The sequence below is a fragment of the Lates calcarifer genome, linkage group LG24 (genome assembly GCF_001640805.2).
Source record: "Lates calcarifer isolate ASB-BC8 linkage group LG24, TLL_Latcal_v3, whole genome shotgun sequence".
Lineage (NCBI taxonomy): Eukaryota > Metazoa > Chordata > Actinopteri > Centropomidae > Lates > Lates calcarifer.
In genome coordinates this window covers 9,866,470-9,884,424 of record NC_066856.1, presented here as the reverse complement: position 1 = coordinate 9,884,424, position 17,955 = coordinate 9,866,470, and the positions used below count along the sequence as shown (strand labels likewise).

Here is a 17,955-nt window from a genome sequence, read left to right as displayed (position 1 = left end):
CATAGATACTCTTCATACTGGTATTTGCAGCAGTCTAGTTTATAATCATAAACCCAAGTCAACATTTAGCTGTAGTTTTATGTTCACTTTATTACCAGGCCTGTAAGACAGAATATGGCTGTAGGGTTTCTTTGAGGATGACTTTTGCCCATTCCTCTCCTCCTTGCAGCCAGACGTGTCGGTACTCTTGCCCTTGGACGACCCCGCCATGCACCAGCCTCTCTCTGCTAACATGGGGGTGTCCATGCGTGGCCTGGAGATTTTCTACTAACCACTGACCTCTGACCTCTACAACATCCCGCCTCTTGACCCCCCTTCCCAACAACTCTTTGACCCCCCCAACCACCACTACTTCCTCTTCCCCACCGTGCCCCGCCCTTCCACTTCCTGTGGCACTTCCTGTGTGTGGCAGGTTGGAGTACAGTACTCGAGTTTGTCTTTCTCTGCTCAGATCCCTTCATCCCTCCATCTCGACACCCCCCACCCCCACTCCCTCCCCCCTCCCAGCTTGTGAGAAGGCAGTGTATCCCTCCCTTGTTTTTCTCTTTCAACAAGTGCCTCCATTCGCATGTTTTTTTTTAATGTTTGTCTTTCTTGTTTTGTCCCACATTTTTACTTGATTTGATGGGTTGATAAAGAAAATTCAGTACGATTCTCTTTTTATTATGCTCTTCTGTCACCTCTCTGTCACTAATGCCACTTTATAGTTTAAGCAAATTTTGTTTATAGCTCCAAAAACTCAAAAGTAATCATTCTTCATCCAATTAACGAGGTTTAAGGCAAAAAGACAAAGTAGATGATGCAAACAAGTAGCGTAGCACATCTGTTTAAAAGCAGCCATGGGGCCACCTGCAGAGACACATAACCGTCTCCAGGGCTGTGGGAGTGTTGATTACATTCCCTTTGTGTGCAAATCACATAATGGGAAACAAGCAAATATATGATTTTTTTTTGTCCAGCACACTCGTTCCCTATCAGTGTCAGTCGGAAACATCCATCAACTGCAAATGCAGCATCATCAAGTGTTCAATTACGCTGCCCCAAGGGACTCTGAGCGCACACACACACACACTCACTCTGTACAACAGACTGGATGTGAATGCAGCCATTTGCCAAATTGCTGATGTTGTATTGAGCACCACATCAGAAGCTCATTCCATGTTTACCATGTCACGCAGGGACAGAGAAGATGCCCCCATGGCAATTCCTTATTATTTAACAGAAAAGTGACTCTATTCTGATCGATTTTTATGGCTTAGATTGTCCTAGAGGACCAACAAGCCGAGGGCCATAAAAACTGCTGATGCTGGGTATTAGAGATGACAGAGGTGGACATACGGACTTGCATCAAAATAATTTAGCCCTGTGGTGGCTTATCATTTTTTTTCCAGCCTGTTTGCAAATGCTTTGACCTTGCTCTGTGAAATGTATGTTTCATTCACTGAGTGGCCTCCCATTGATTTGTGTTGCTCTTTCTTTTTCTTTTTTTGGGGGGCTAGATGGATTTGCTTTTACCTTGCCATCTAGGCTGAATAATCACTTGATCCATGTGTTGCAAACAAGTCCATGCTGACTCCTATCCCTCTCTCCTCTCTCCTCTCTCCTCTTTCCCTCCTATTCTACCTTTTTTATCCACAGGCCTTCAACAAAAACAATCTGATTCTGGAGGAAAGAAATAAGTACTTCAACCCACAGCTTGCCGGGAAGACCTATACCAATGCATACTTCGCCGACCTCAACACCTACGATGACTATTAACCTTTGATTCGGCACTTCACACTCCATATCATAGTGAGGACACCAACCCTATCATCCATTTTGACTGTATTCTTTTCTTTGTGCTTTGTATTGAGATTCGTGACACCATGCGTGGGGTAGTCCCACTCTGAGACTCTATGGCAGCTGGTATGTAATGAAAACACAGACACACAGTGTTGCTAACAGAGGGAAATGCCCACTTTCTCTCAGGTGCCTTGGGGTACACTTGGAAAGCTCAAATTTTTTGGGGGGGCCAATCTTGCCTTGACTCTCGCTGAGAAACGGACAACTGGATTTCCCCAACATGGACAAAAAGGGAAAAATAGGAACTCAACTCGAAGAGACTGCGGGGGAAAAAACGCAATCCCTTTTAACTTTCCTGTGACACCTCTAAAACAGACCTGTATTTGTAATGAGGGAAATAACCACAAAAAACGCTTTGCATGACTTCATCTGACGTGTTTTCGCTGCCGTTCTGTTTTTTGTTTTGCATGAGTGATCGCATTCCAGGGTTTGGGGACTTGCGAACAGCATCTTTGCTGGTCATAGGTTCGGGACTGGTCTTGGAAGATGTAAAAACAAAGGCTGCGGTGGTGCCTGTCAGCTTTTACCATTTACTGCTGCAGCAATCTCCAGATGGATCAATATCCACCTCCAGTCCTTGAATCAGGATGTAGATATTTGAAGTCTGTGGTCAAGTTTGCCTTTTTTTTTTTTTCCTTTTGTTTTGTTTTTTTCAGTTACAGGCTCTTGCAGGGTCTAGCAGCTAGCAGTGATTGAACTCAGTGTAAACCCTTTTGTTGTTTTCTGAGCTTTTTTTCTTTTTTGCTTTTAAAGGTACATATGTTTTTTGTACAGAAAGTTAAGTTCAAAGCTTATGTCTGTAGTTTTTCTAAATACATTTATTCAATGTCTCAAGTGTTTAAAGAATTAAAAATTTTCTTTTGAAAAGAAAAAAAAAGTTCATGTGAATTCTGGCAAGTAATCAGGAGTACTCATATCAGCCTGCATCAAGTTCAGTCTTTGTCACCGTACTTTTTATATTTTTTGTAAAAAAAAAAAAAATAATGTTTTTGAATTTTGATAGTGTTCGCTATTCCTTTGGCTTCTGAGTTATATATGTATTTGTGAGAGCAGGATGTTAAAGGCATTTACTGTACAGATGGAGCGTAGCAAACACTATTCTCCTGAACCCCAATTGGAGTGCTACCCATATACTACTAAGATGAAATCCATTCATCAAGTTGAGATATTTCTGTTCAGAGTGTATAACCAAATATTAGGTTATTCAATGGTTCAGTTGCAACTAACTCTTTTTACATGTTTGCTTGTGTTACTGTGCATAAATTAAAAACTGCTTCGTACACAAATGAGTGTGAATTACAAACTTTAATTTTGTCTCTGGCTTTTCTGAATGACCTGAAGACTTGAATGAAAACAGAAAGTGATATGACACACTTTGATGTAACTGTGAGACACTTCTGTCCAGTGTGGCTTTCTCTGACACCTTTGGAGACTTTGATATTCCTCGAGCACAACACTGTAAAACCACAGCACCGTAAGCACACACCAGCACTTCATAAATCACTCAGAACCAGAATGAGAGACTCCCCTCCACCCATTTTTAAAGGAGTCTTCAGCTGGGCCCCGCGGTGACAAATGGCATCGGCCGCGGTGGAAGGATACCTGAAGGATACAAATCGCGCGAGGCGGCGGGGTAAAGGTGGAGGGGGCGCTGTCTGATGTCCAAACTCTAATCTGTATGATGGGGTGTAACACCACACACCGTGCTGTTCTCCATCAACCTTCAACCTGACATCCCATCTGTGTGCAGAGGGTAATGGAGGGGGTGTTATTAATCACTCCGCTGTTTGGTTGGGTGAGGTTGGGGGGGGGGATCCAGCCCAAAGTACAGCCCCAGTTCTGTCTGACGCCATAGAATCAATTCCTCTTTACCTTGACTTCATTCTTACTAGCTTAGAAATGCAGCAACAGACACACAGTTTGCCTCAGGATTCAGGCTGCTGTATGTGAAAGTGTGTTTGTAAGTGTGTTTTAGAGGTTAGGAAAGTAGTTTGAGCAGCTGAAAGTATGTGCATTTTTCTTTCAATATTGGTTCGCCTCAAAATGCATTTTTAGACTACGTGCATGAGATATAAAACAGCCATTTGTTCCACATTGACCCCACCAAATGTTGATCGATGAATCATTACCGGATGCGCACATAATGTACATATATTTCCTGCCCACATGCACACATCCACGGCCAAGTAGAGTAGTGAAAAACCTCTCTTCAGCACTTTCATCTTTCCATAAATTTGCCAGCAACATGAGCTATGCAGCTCATAGTCACTCAGATACATGTGACATTACACTGACAGCACGGCCGAGGACAATAAATGACTTTTTCAAAGTGGCATTTAGGGACCGCTAAAGGTCACAGCTAAAGGTCACAAGAGCAGGGCTTTTGGCCATCAAGAGAAACTGACTGTGAGCGCGTGTTTGTACTGTATATAAAGAAGTCAAAGTGTCATGAGATGTCACACACAGGATTAGATGAACCACAGTCTGCATATTGTTTATGTGAGTGTGTATGGTGAACATTTTATCAGGATGAAAATGGCAATGTTGGTCTGCCCACAACTTTGGCCCATGCAGAAATATATGCTTTTTCCTCTAGCGCCACCACCAGGTTCACATCTGTGGTTTTGAGTGAAATGCGTCAGCAGTAGGTGATTTGAGGAAGGATGAGAAGATTACCACGCCCCTACGTTTACACGTGTCCGTACGCATGTTACCGAGATTTGAACTTCTGTATTTTTCCGAGGTGTACAAAATAAACATCGCGAAGATGACTCTACTTTGGCCCTGCAAAGATATTATACAACGCCAAGATCACCGACTCCCTGCACTGTTGACCACCAGTGTCGATGCTTGTGTGTCGGTGAGTGGAGTGAACTTTCTTGTCGTCAGTGCTAAATCTTTATTCAATATGGCGGTTCTCTGAATATGTTAACAAACCGGACAGGAAGCTCAGGCAGCTGAAGGTTTCAGCGTGATACAGGTAACTAGTAAACTTTACCATCACGCTCACTATAGTTAACTTTACCATCAGGCTCACTATAGTAAACTTTACTAGCAGGCTAACTGTAATAAACTTCACTAGCAGGCTAACTAGCCGGTGTCATGATGACTTGAGGGAGCTAATTAGCTCGTTAGCTAGCTAGCTAACACTAATTCCGTCCGTCAAATGTCAGACTGATAAACTTTCAACTACAGTTGAAATGCTTTTGTTTCAGTTCAGTTTATGTAAAGATTTGACATGCATGTTAAAATGAGCTACCCTATACATTTTTATTTTTGTAAGACTTCTCTAGTGGAGGCAGGCAACATCTATCAACTGGTCCCCTGTTTTCTTCCTTCAGTGACACAGAGGAAACTGAGAAGACTGAATCAATCAAAGCTCAGCTTTGGGAAGGGAAGAGACACAGGACAAGATAAGGAGACTGAGAGAAAAAGAAACACAAGATGATGGATTTGAGAGGAGAAGAAGAGCAGGTACTGTCCACTGAATCCAGGATAGTATTAATAGCATTATGTCCCTCTGCTGTTCAACACAAACAAAACTTATTGGCTCAATTTAACAATATAAACGTTGCAAAATTGAAGTGTTACTCTCTTATTAGTTACATATATTATTGTTTTAGACACAGTAGGCCACATAAGTGTAAGCGTGTACATGCTAAACATAGAGCTTGTTTACATGCTTATGTTAGCATGTAGCTCAATGCACTGCTGTGCTACAGCCGTAATTTTAATAAGTGCAAATATTTATTCTTAGTCTATGACAATACAGCCAGATTTTTAAATTCATAATCATCCTGTCTAGTGTGAGAGCTCTGCCGCTATGGCCATTTTCTTAATATCTGTTTGATAGATGCCCATACGATGTTTGAACTTGAATACAAAACACATTTACTATAAATAGCTTTTTCCAAATATTTTTTTCTCTGTGCATGTTACTATTTTGCTCATGAGGCATTCAGGAGTTGTGTTAATTAGCAGCCAGTATACAGAGGCCTCTGAGTGGCAAACAAGGTGAGTGAGTGAGATTGTTCCTGTCAGGCAGGTAACAGAGCGTGAACATCCCATTAAACACCTCTTTTTCCTCTCGAGGCCACATTTTCTCTCATTCACATGGATCGCTGTGCTTTATGCTGGCCTTTCAGCACCTCCTCAAGCAGATCCACCACCCCGTCGGCACTGCAATATCAGCAGGACTAAGTATACAAATGCCCCAAAATTACCTCCCCAGACTACAAGTGGGCACAAGTGCAGTGGCTGATGTCGTTCTGTGCCAGTGGATAATTCAGCCAAAACTGTCTAGTCATTTATTACTGTGAAGAGAATCAGAAGAAGTTATATCTAAGTCTGGGACGAGACCCCATGCAGTCAGCACAGTACATTCTGAAAAATGCTTTGAGGGAGAAAACCCAGTGACGAATGTATGCTGCTGCGTTATGTTTGTATGAGCTGGGAGAAGTGATGGAAGTAGATGTTGACTAAACAACCCCAGGGAAGACTGAAGACTACTGAACAATTTATGAGCTGTCATGAAATGTTGTGTTTTTTGCAGTGGGCAAATAACAGTGATTACCAACGCCTGTCATGCAGTGGAATCCTTGAGTGGGGGGGTGGTTTACAGTTAGTACAGGTTTATCTGTACACACACACACAGACACTTTAAATTAGATACTTTTCACCTTACCCTCACTCTGTATCTGTTTCCACCTGAGGCCAAGGTGATGCTCTGTGGATTTAGCACTTTATTAGTTGTTACTTTCTAAGTAGACCAACTCAGACAGAAGATTCTTTGACTATTCCCCTGTGTGTTTAAGCATCCCCTTAAGTATATTTTTTTCTCTGAGCTTGTATGTTTGGAAGCAAACATTCCTTAATGCAGCTTCAGTCCAGATTAACGTTACTATGTATTCAAAGCAAACAGATGAGAGAGATTTTTCAAAGCACCTCTAATCTCCATAATGCCCTTGCTGCAGTGCTTAAAGAAAAATATTTTTCATTTCAGTGACATCTTCGAGGAAAATTGTGTTTTTTCCACTCTTCTATGACTCCTATACTCATTACATTAGCATCTGCTGTTAGTGTAACTTTCCAAGTTTCCACATAGCACAGCAGTCCAGTTGTCTCTGTTTCCTGCACTAACTCTGCTATTTCTTCAGCCCAGACAGAAGGAAGCACAACTTCCAGCAGCGCTCCCTCAGACAGATATGTGTGGGTAGATAGGAAGCTGGCACGACGCTGCCAGTTCCGACATGCCAGACTGAAGGATGAATGTCACCGTAGGCGCTAATACCAGTTGAGAGATGCCACCATAGATTCTACCCCAAGACATCTGGAATCCCAGGTGCCCGTCCTGCTGATCCAGGTCTCAGCTGCAGGAAGCCAAGACTCCTTGTGGATGCCAAGAGCCTCGCAACACCAGCCAAGCCACACTGAAGCTTATCAGCTCCACCACAACCCTTTATGGGCCTATTCACCTCAATCAAAGCTGTTATTTAGGTAACGAGCCAAGATGGCGGATATCACTGCACTCCAATTACCCACTATGTCTCCTCCATCTTTCCTTGCCAGCATCCCCACAAGCCCTGATTCTCCTCAGCGTGCCCAGCTGCTCTGGCGCTGCTCCGCTTCCTCAATATCTGTACAGGGGGAGACCTTTCAGAACAGAAGGGCTCTGTCAGTGCTAGATTCACTCACAAGGGCTATTGATGACTGCTGCGGCGTTTCGTACAGAAAGTCTTATCAACAGTGGGAAGGTGTTTCTCAAAGTGCAATGTAAGTGTCAGCTCCTCGTGTCCAATAAGCCAGCACAGAGATGTAATCAGATTTTTTAATAGCATGGTGATTATGATTACTATGATTATAGAAGTATGAAAACAGATTTAAAAAGATATTCTCTTCCAAATTTGTGATCATTCAACATCTGAAGAACATTATAGCCATCTGCAATAATGATGTTTGGTGCAATCAAGTGTGTTTTTCTGTTGACATGTGAAAAAACCAAAAAACGAAATTTGAAAGACATCTGTAACATTTAGAACGTAGTGACACTGATTAACCTTGCTGTTCTTCTTTTTTTATTTGTAATATTGTTATGTAAATTAACCTTTCTGTATTTTTCATATTTTCATAGTAACTAGAGATAGACCGATATGGTTTTTCAGGGCCGATACCGATTATTAGTAGTCAAGGAGGCCAATAACCGATATTTGGAGCCGATAAGATGCAGTAAAAGTAAAAATATTGGCATCAAAATTTTGATTAATACAAACTCCAACACTTAATTTAAATGCCTTTAAGCATATGTTTATTAAACAGCTTTTTCAGATTTGCAACAAGTTAAAGGTTTTATTTATCTTAGACAATAGACATCTTTGTTTTAAAATTCTAACAAAAAGTGCAGGGAGCTCCCAGGCTCAGCAGCATGTCTTATGAAGTTAAATGAAAACTTATACAAATAAATAGCTCCCTAAAATTTTCTACAGTAAATAAAGTTTACTGAAATGTTATTTTATATATCTGCTCTCGGGAGCTTCTCCACCCAGCAAAACTTTTTCTCCTCTCCGCTGTGTGCATGAGCATTGTGCGTGCTCAGCTTTCCTCTGTGTACTCCCCACATTTTCGATCATAAATATTGAACATGTTTAATATCTTTCTCATTAGAACACTAAATCATAAAAATGTGAACAACTTATTCAGTTCAGAGTCACATTACAAACTGTCATTTTGCTTCATTTTGGCTTCTATCAACCAAATTCAGTTCACTGCTGATTGGCTGTTACCCGTGCTGTGGCTCTGCATGTAACCAATCAGTGCTGTGGGTGGGACAATGCTGGAGACAGAGTAGTGACTGCAGACAGAGGCACAGCTGCATCAGAGCCAAAATAACCCAGTTTTAAATTGATCTATTATCGGCTGTCGGATTTAAAAAAAAAAAAAAAAAAAGGGCAGATGCTGATATGCATCAATATGCCAAGTATCGGCACAGATAATCAGTCTATCCCTACTCTTCTACACTGTTCAAATGTGAAAGGTGAACTATGAAGTTATTTGTTTTTCAAGCATTGTACTTGTGTTTTCCAGGTTTACTCGGTCAGCTGCTGCGGCCTGGACAGAAACACCAGCTCTCACCTTAAAAACCAAACAGGTATGTGTCCTAAAGATTTACCCAGTCTGAAAAAATGTGTTGATGACCTGAATTATTAATGTTAGTAACAGTGCTATTTTTTAAATCCTTGGTATTTAATGAGTTTTGTATTATAATACCAACTAATTAACTGTGTCTACAAATTGTCAGAAAATAGTACTAGTTGTAATAATTTTTAAAAACTCAAAATAGTTCTCAGTTAATTTTCTGTCTGTGGACTGAAGTCTAATTTAAAATGCCTAGGGTTGCAAAATTCTGTGAATTTTCAAAGTTGGAAACTTTCCATGGGAATTAACGGGAATTAATGTGAATAAACTGGAAATTTGCTGAATTGCAGGTTAACCTGTAACAGGGAACTTAAAATGTATTTGCATCTTGCAGCATAATCTTGGTTAAAACAACCACATTTAATTCAAATTCTGTTGAATTTGAGCCTTCAGACTACATCCAGTCAAGTCAGTTCATCATATGATGATGATGATATGAGCACATTCTAAATGTCTTGTTGACCAATCAGATTGCTTAGTCGGAACTACTTGTTGTATAATAGATCACAGTGTACTGATCATTTTCCTTTGTATGTTTCTTTTTTTGTGAGAGGTGTCACCACTTCATCCATGATCACAGAGTCTCTTTGTACAGCGAAGTTCTTTGAGACCAGGACTGAGGCCTCCAGGTAATTCACAAACACCTTTACATAAGCTGACCAACACAGAGCACTGACTAAATATCTTCAGTATTTGATCTGAAGTCTGAATAGTTTGATTTGTCACAAAAAGACTTCATTTATTATTAAAGTTTATTTACATAGTTCATGAATGTACAGTTCAAAGAAAATGAAGAATTTAATCAGCTCACTCTCTCCCTCTCTCTGTCTCTTTCTTTCTCCCTTGCCCTCTTAAGCCTGGCACAGACTATAAGATTTTCAAAGTCTTACCTGATTTAGAAAATGTGAGAGACCACACACACAACAAAAAATAATGTCAGATTTCAGAGTTTTGTTCTTATAATTGCTTGATGTGCAACACCAACACAGCACACCGCACACTAACAGATTCACCACCAGCAACCAGAGTCTGGACTCTCAAACATGGCAGACAATGATGTTTCTTGTTTGTTGTGTTTCTGTCTTCAGTCAGTTTGCTACCTGATTGTCTAATGCCCTGTTCCATGTGACAGTCCACAGAGTGTGTGCTCAGCTTTCCTCTGTGTACTCCCCGCATTTTCGATCATAAATATTGAACACGTTTTATATCTTTCTCATTAGAACACTAAATCATAAAAATGTGAACTTATTCAGTTCAGAGTCACATTACAAACTGTCATTTTGCTTCATTTTGGCTTCTATCAACCAAATTCAGTTCAAATTTTAACTGACTTTGGAGAAAAAACATTTCCATCCACTGCTGTTGTGTGAATATCAGGAGAATATCAGAGCAGCTTCTTCTGTCTTTGTGTATAAAGCAAATTTAACTCTAAATTCTGATTATTCCAGAACCAGTTGGTCCACACACTAGCTTTTTTTGTGTCTTTTACTTCTCTATCTTTTGAAAGTTTAAAGTTCAGTACCCAGAAACACTGCTTTTATTTTGATGTGTTAAAAGTCACATCTTTGAATTAATGTTTGTTGCATTTTTCTCCACAGGATTCAAACAACCATTAAAGCACAGAGACACAGACTCGAAGACATTTTCAGAAGGTCAGTGTTAGTTTATTCTTTTCAGTCTGACTCAGTCATTATCTCAGCTGCAGTTTGACGAATAGCAACAAATTAAAGCTGCTGTAAAGTAGCAGTCACACCACTTTTACATTTTTATTTATTTATATATATATATATGAAAATATATAACCTTTTAAGAGTATGTCTATAAATAAAACCTTAAGCAATAAGTCTAAAAAATATATGTCTGAACAATGAGTGTAAAACCTTTTAAAAGTGAAATATAAAACCTAAAGAAATATATTTTCAAGTTTAAAAGTTTAAATAGGTAAAATAGGTCTGAAAATTAAAAAGGGAATAAAATGATTTTTATAATTTTAGTTAGAAACTAGAGAAATGCAACTCAAAAGTTTATTAAGACACTTAATAATTTTATTCCAGACAACATTTAACAAAGATAATGACAGATATTTGACCACAAGGAAACAACTGTTAGAGCTGGTTAGGGTTAGGGTTAATGTAGTTGTGTTGCACATTTTCCAAAGATAAACACGTCTACGAAGCATCTTTGTGATACGGTTAATAAATAGTTGTATCATAAGCCGTTGAATGTTCTCAAACGTACTTTATAAAGTTTTTGGAAAATGTGCCCATGACTACATTACAGATGGTAGAGAAAAACAGTGTTCACTTGAAAACCAGGAAACCAGCACTGTTGACAGCAGTTAGATGGTGGGAGTCTTTTAGCTAATTAACAGCTTTGTAACACTTTTGTTTTCAGCTGCTGTCGTCTTCTCCTCCTGCAGAGACAAGAAAACCAAAATATTTTTATGACATACTATTCTGACATTTTTTGACAGTTTTTATGCCTTACAACTTCTTATCCTAATGTAGCCATCTTACCTTCATTTTCCACACACACACCTCTACACAGTGTTTGTGGGTTAGGTCAGATTTTCATTTTTGTATTTTGCTATTTCAAACAGTGCAATATCAGTACTCAAAATCCAATCTATTATTCTGTACGTAAACCTGTTCATTCTGTGCATCATTTTTATATATTGTTGTATATTAGCTTGTTTTATGTCTTGGAGATATAATGCCCTTTTTTACTGTTGCAATACTGAACTTCCCTGTTGTGGGACAGATAAAGGATTATCTTACTCAAATAAATACTTCTGAACACTGACTATTTTGCTGGTCTGTTTAATATTGTATGAAAGGGAATATTTTTTTAACCAGAGGTCAGTGTTAGGGTTATCACTTTTAGCCAGAGATTACAGTTTTTAGCCTAAATTCTACATTTTAATTGCAAGCTGTAAGTAGAGAATATTTGGCATTTCTGCATTAGAAAATCACTTTTGTGACATTAATTTGAAAATGGAGAAACTCATTTCAAAAGTTAAAGTTTTTGATGCCTTACTATGACATTTTATGATGGTTTTTTTGGTGGTTTTTGACCCCTTACTATACTATGACATTTTTCATGCCTATGACATTTCATGAAACTATGACATTTTTTGGTGGTTTTTGACCCCATACTATAAGATGACATTTTTTGGTGGTTTTTGACCCCTTACTATACTATGACATTTTTTAACTGTTTTTGACACCATACTATAAGATGACATTTTTTGACCATTTTGACCTCTTACTATACTATGAGATTTTTTGGTGGTTTTTGACCCCTTACTATACTATGACATTTTTTGACCATTTTGACCCCTTACTATACTATGACATTTTTTAAACTGTTTTTGACGCCCATACTATACTATGACATTTTTTTGGTGGTTTTTGACCCCTTACTATACTATGACATTTTTTAACAGTTTTTGACGCCATACTATAAGATGACATTTTTATTGACCCCCTTACTATACTATGACATTTTTTGACTATTTTGACCCCTTACTATACTATGACATTTTTTGCTGGTTTTTGACGCCATACTATAAGATGACATTTTTTTGACATGTGACTTTTTTGACATTTTGACCCATATACTATACTATGAGATTTTTTAACTGTTTTTGACACCATACTATAAGATGACATTTTTTGACCATTTTGACCCTTACTATACTATGACATTTTTTGGTGGTTTTTGACGCCATACTATAAGATGACATTTTTTGACCATTTTGACCCCTTACTATACTATGACATTTTTTGGTGATTTTTGACCCCATACTATACTATGACATTTTTTGACTATTTTGACCCCTTACTATACTATGACATTTTTTGACCATTTTGACCCCTTACTATACTATGACATTTTTTAACTGTTTTTGACGCCATACTATACTATGACATTTTTTAACAGTTTTTGACCCCTTACTATACTATGACATTTTTTTAACAGTTTTTGACGCCATACTATAAGATGACATTTTTTGACCATTTTGACCCCTACTATACTATGACATTTTTTGACCATTTTGACCCCTTACTATACTATGACATTTTTAACAGTTTTGACGCCATACTATAAGATGACATTTTTTGACCCCTTACTATACTATGACATTTTTTGACTATTTTGACCCCTTACTATACTATGACATTTTTTGCTGGTTTTTGACCCCATAGTATAAGATGACATTTTTTGGTGGTTTTTGACGCCATACTATACTATGAGATTTTTTAACTGTTTTTGACAGCATACTATACTATGACATTTTTTGACTATTTTGACCCCTTACTATACTATGACATTTTTTGACCATTTTGACCCCTTACTATACTATGACATTTTTTGGTGGTTTTTGACCCCTTACTATACTATGACATTTTTTAACTGTTTTTGACGCCATACTATAAGATGACATTTTTTGACCATTTTGACCCCTTACTATACTATGACATTTTTTGGTGGTTTTTGACCCCATACTATAAGATGACATTTTTTGGTGGTTTTTGACCCCTTACTATATTATGACATTTTTTATGCTTTACTAAACTATGACATTTTTTAACTGTTTTTGACGCCATACTATACTATGAGATTTTTTAACTGTTTTTGACAGCATACTATACTATGACATTTTTTGACTATTTTGACCCCTTACTATACTATGACATTTTTTGACCATTTTGACCCCTTACTATACTATGACATTTTTTAACTGTTTTTGACGCCATACTATAAGATGACATTTTTTGACCATTTTGACCCCTTACTATACTATGACATTTTTTGGTGGTTTTTGACCCCATACTATAAGATGACATTTTTTGGTGGTTTTTGACCCCTTACTATACTATGACATTTTTTGGTGATTTTTGACCCCATACTATACTATGACATTTTTTGACTATTTTGACCCCTTACTATACTATGACATTTTTTAACTGTTTTTGACGCCATACTATAAGATGACATTTTTTGACCATTTTGACCCCTTACTATACTATGACATTTTTTAACTGTTTTTGACGCCATACTATACTATGACATTTTTTCGTGGTTTTTGACCCCTTACTATACTATGACATTTTTTGGTGGTTTTTGACCCCATACTATAAGATGACATTTTTTGACCATTTTGACCCCTTACTATACTATGACATTTTTTCGTGGTTTTTGACCCCTTACTATACTATGACATTTTTTAACAGTTTTTGACGCCATACTATAAGATGACATTTTTTGACCATTTTGACCCCTTACTATACTATGACATTTTTTGACTATTTTGACCCCTTACTATACTATGACATTTTTTGGTGGTTTTTGACGCCATACTATAAGATGACATTTTTTGACCATTTTGACCCCTTACTATACTATGACATTTTTTGGTGATTTTTGACCCCATACTATACTATGACATTTTTTGACTATTTTGACCCCTTACTATACTATGACATTTTTTGACCATTTTGACCCCTTACTATACTATGACATTTTTTAACTGTTTTTGACGCCATACTATACTATGACATTTTTTCGTGGTTTTTGACCCCTTACTATACTATGACATTTTTTAACAGTTTTTGACGCCATACTATAAGATGACATTTTTTGACCATTTTGACCCCTTACTATACTATGACCTTTTTTGGTGGTTTTTGACCCCATACTATACTATGACATTTTTTGACCATTTTGACCCCTTACTATACTATGACATTTTTTAACAGTTTTTGACGCCATACTATAAGATGACATTTTTTGACCCCTTACTATACTATGACATTTTTTGACTATTTTGACCCCTTACTATACTATGACATTTTTTGCTGGTTTTTGACCCCATACTATAAGATGACATTTTTTGGTGGTTTTTGACGCCATACTATACTATGAGATTTTTTAACTGTTTTTGACAGCATACTATACTATGACATTTTTTGACTATTTTGACCCCTTACTATACTATGACATTTTTTGGTGGTTTTTGACCCCTTACTATACTATGACATTTTTTAACTGTTTTTGACGCCATACTATAAGATGACATTTTTTGACCATTTTGACCCCTTACTATACTATGACATTTTTTGGTGGTTTTTGACCCCATACTATAAGATGACATTTTTTGGTGGTTTTTGACCCCTTACTATATTATGACATTTTTTATGCCTTACTAAACTATGACATTTTTTAACTGTTTTTGACGCCATACTATACTATGAGATTTTTTAACTGTTTTTGACAGCATACTATACTATGACATTTTTTGACCATTTTGACCCCTTACTATACTATAAGACTTTTTGGTGGTTTTTGACCCCTTACTATACTATGACATTTTTTAACAGTTTTTGATCCCTTACTATGACATTTTTTAACAGTTTTTGATGCCATACTATAAGATGACATTTTTTGACCATTTTGACCCCTTACTATGCTATGATATTTTTTGACAATTTCTGACACTTTACTACACTGACATTTTTTGACGTGTTTATGCCTCAATTTACTGTGACCTTTTTTGCATCTTTCTGACGCCTTATTATATTATGGCATCTTTTGACATTTTTATGCATTACTATACTACAATATTTAATGTCTTACTAAGATGCTATTATCCCTAATATTCTAAAACATGTTTATGTTTTACCATACAATCATAGTTTTATGACTTTTATGATTTTTGATACCATACTCAACCATGATTTTTTGACATTTTTTACATCTGTTGTGAATTACCTGGAGGCCCCTGTCCTGGTCATAAAGAACTTCTTCATTGTACGAAGACCCTCTATGATCGTGGACTACGTCTCTGTGATCGCGGACAATGTCTCTGAGATTATGGACAAAGTCTCCGTGATCCTAGCCACTGTCTTTGCAATCGTGGACGATGTCTCTGAGATCATAGACGCCGCCTCTATGATCATCAACAATGTCTCCATGATCGCGGGCAATGCCGTCAAATCGGTGACCCCCGTCTCCGCCGATTCTATCGCAAGGTCTCTACGAAGCATGGGACAATGTCTCTGATCATGGACAACGTCTCTCTCGTCTTTGACAAGGTCTCAGCGATCGTGGACAATGTCTCTGATCGAGGACGATGTCTCCCTCATCCTCAACAATGTCTCTCCGATCGTGGACCATGTCGTGGATGAAGTGCTGACACCTGGAGGAAATCACAGAGAAAAATTCAAAGGAAAATGATCAATACACTACTACCTATTCCTCATCAACACTTTCACCATGAAAACACAGAGAAATATTCAACATTACAACTGAACCACAGCATTTAACAAACATTAGAGGGCTGTTTCAGAAAATGGACAGTTGACTGTCATCACCACCTGAAGAACCAACAACAACAAACGTTTAGGAAAAAGTAAAATGATTATTAATTGTGTGTCTATCAACTAATCACTGAAGCAGTTGTATGTTACTGTGAACTGCACAACAATAATAAACGCTACCAGTTAAGTCAATTTTAGAATGCAGGATTTTAACTTGTGTTGTTTATTATACTTCAGTAAAAAGTCTGAGTATTTCTTCCACCACAGATGGTCACATACAGAATCATTATTTCAACCTTCTTCTTATGAACACACATTTAAAATATCTTTGTTTTGTGTTGTTTTCATTTAATGAATAACAACCAAATTTACAAAGGTCTTAACAGCAGCTTATGTGAAAACTTTTGAGTAACTAAATGTAGAACTGGTCGTTATAAACTAAAGATATTTTTAAAATCCCTCTCTGACCAACACTTACCATAACACACTAATGAATAACTCACTCCAATATTTTATTTGTCGACTTGACATTGTTTTGTACACTGTAGTCTAATGTGCCTAGCACATACACATAATTAAGAATTTCTGATCATGTACAATCAAACTGAAGTTAAGATATTTATCAGTCCCACTTTGACTGATCCGTAACATAACAGTTGACATTTTTGACACCTTAATATAATGTGACATTTTTACATACAGATTACTTTTTACTGTTACCTCTAATATTAGAGTACTTTTACCATTACAGTTGATGCAAAGGTGTTTGTGAATTACCTGGAGGCCTCTGTCCTGGTCTCAAAGGACTTCTTCATTGTACGAAGACACTCTGTGATCGTGGACTACGTCTCTGTGATCGCGGACAATGTCTCTGAGATTATGGACAAAGTCTCCGTGATCCTGGCCACTGTCTTTGCAATCGTGGACGATGTCTCTGAGATCATAGACGCCGCCTCTATGATCATCATCAACAATGTCTCCATGATCGCGGCAATGCCGTCAAATCGGTGACCCCGTCTCCGCCGATTCTATCGCAAGGTCTCTACGAAGCATGGGACAATGTCTCTGATCATGGACAACGTCTCTCTCGTCTTTGACAAGGTCTCAGCGATCGTGGACAATGTCTCTGATCGAGGACGATGTCTCCCTCATCCTCAACAATGTCTCTCCGATCATGGACCATGTCTCTGCGATCGTGGACGATGTCGTGGATGAAGTGGTGACCCCTGGAGGAAAATTCAAAGGAAAATGATCAATACACTACTACCTATTCCTCATCAACACTTTCACCATGAAAACACAGAGAAAATATTCAACATTACAACTGAACCACAGCATTTAACAAACATTAGAGGGCTGTTTCAGAAAATGGACAGTTGACTGTCATCACCACCTGAAGAACCAACAACAACAAACGTTTAGGAAAAAGTAAAATGATTATTAATTGTGTGTCCATCAACTAATCACTGAAGCAGTTGTATGTTACTGTGAACTGCACAACAATAATAAACACTACCAGTTAAGTCAATTTTAGAATGCAGGATTTTAACTTGTGTTGTATTATACTTCAGTAAAAAGTCTGAGTATTTCTTCCACCACA

At 37.8% G+C, this 17,955-nt stretch overlaps 1 protein-coding gene and 2 long non-coding RNA genes across 5 annotated transcripts in view; 2 read left to right on the top strand and 1 right to left on the bottom strand.

The window, feature by feature from the left end:
• Positions 1 to 3,128, top strand: part of sema5a (sema domain, seven thrombospondin repeats (type 1 and type 1-like), transmembrane domain (TM) and short cytoplasmic domain, (semaphorin) 5A) — a 116,675-nt gene extending 113,547 nt beyond the window's left edge. For 2 of the 3 annotated variants that reach the window (XM_051066587.1, XM_018674026.2), the window contains one exon: positions 1,639 to 3,128. In XM_051066587.1, the coding sequence (XP_050922544.1) occupies positions 1,639 to 1,758 (120 nt within the window). In that variant the 3' untranslated portion in view covers positions 1,759 to 3,128. Of the gene's footprint in view, positions 1 to 169; positions 413 to 1,638 lie in introns of all 3 variants that reach the window. The other variant, XR_001960688.2, reaches the window with a different exon arrangement.
• Positions 3,129 to 4,699: 1,571 nt separating this feature from the next.
• On the top strand, positions 4,700 to 12,087 carry LOC108881609 (uncharacterized). Its single transcript, XR_001960649.2, has 7 exons — positions 4,700 to 4,822; positions 5,184 to 5,316; positions 6,999 to 7,614; positions 8,923 to 8,986; positions 9,585 to 9,662; positions 10,632 to 10,685; positions 11,428 to 12,087. It is a non-coding gene; the product is annotated as an uncharacterized LOC108881609 (long non-coding RNA).
• Positions 10,883 to 17,316, bottom strand: LOC127139268 (uncharacterized). Its single transcript, XR_007809440.1, has 3 exons — positions 17,133 to 17,316; positions 15,808 to 16,234; positions 10,883 to 11,446 (listed from the first exon to the last, which is right to left on the bottom strand). It is a non-coding gene; the product is annotated as an uncharacterized LOC127139268 (long non-coding RNA).
• Positions 17,317 to 17,955: the final 639 nt, after the last annotated feature.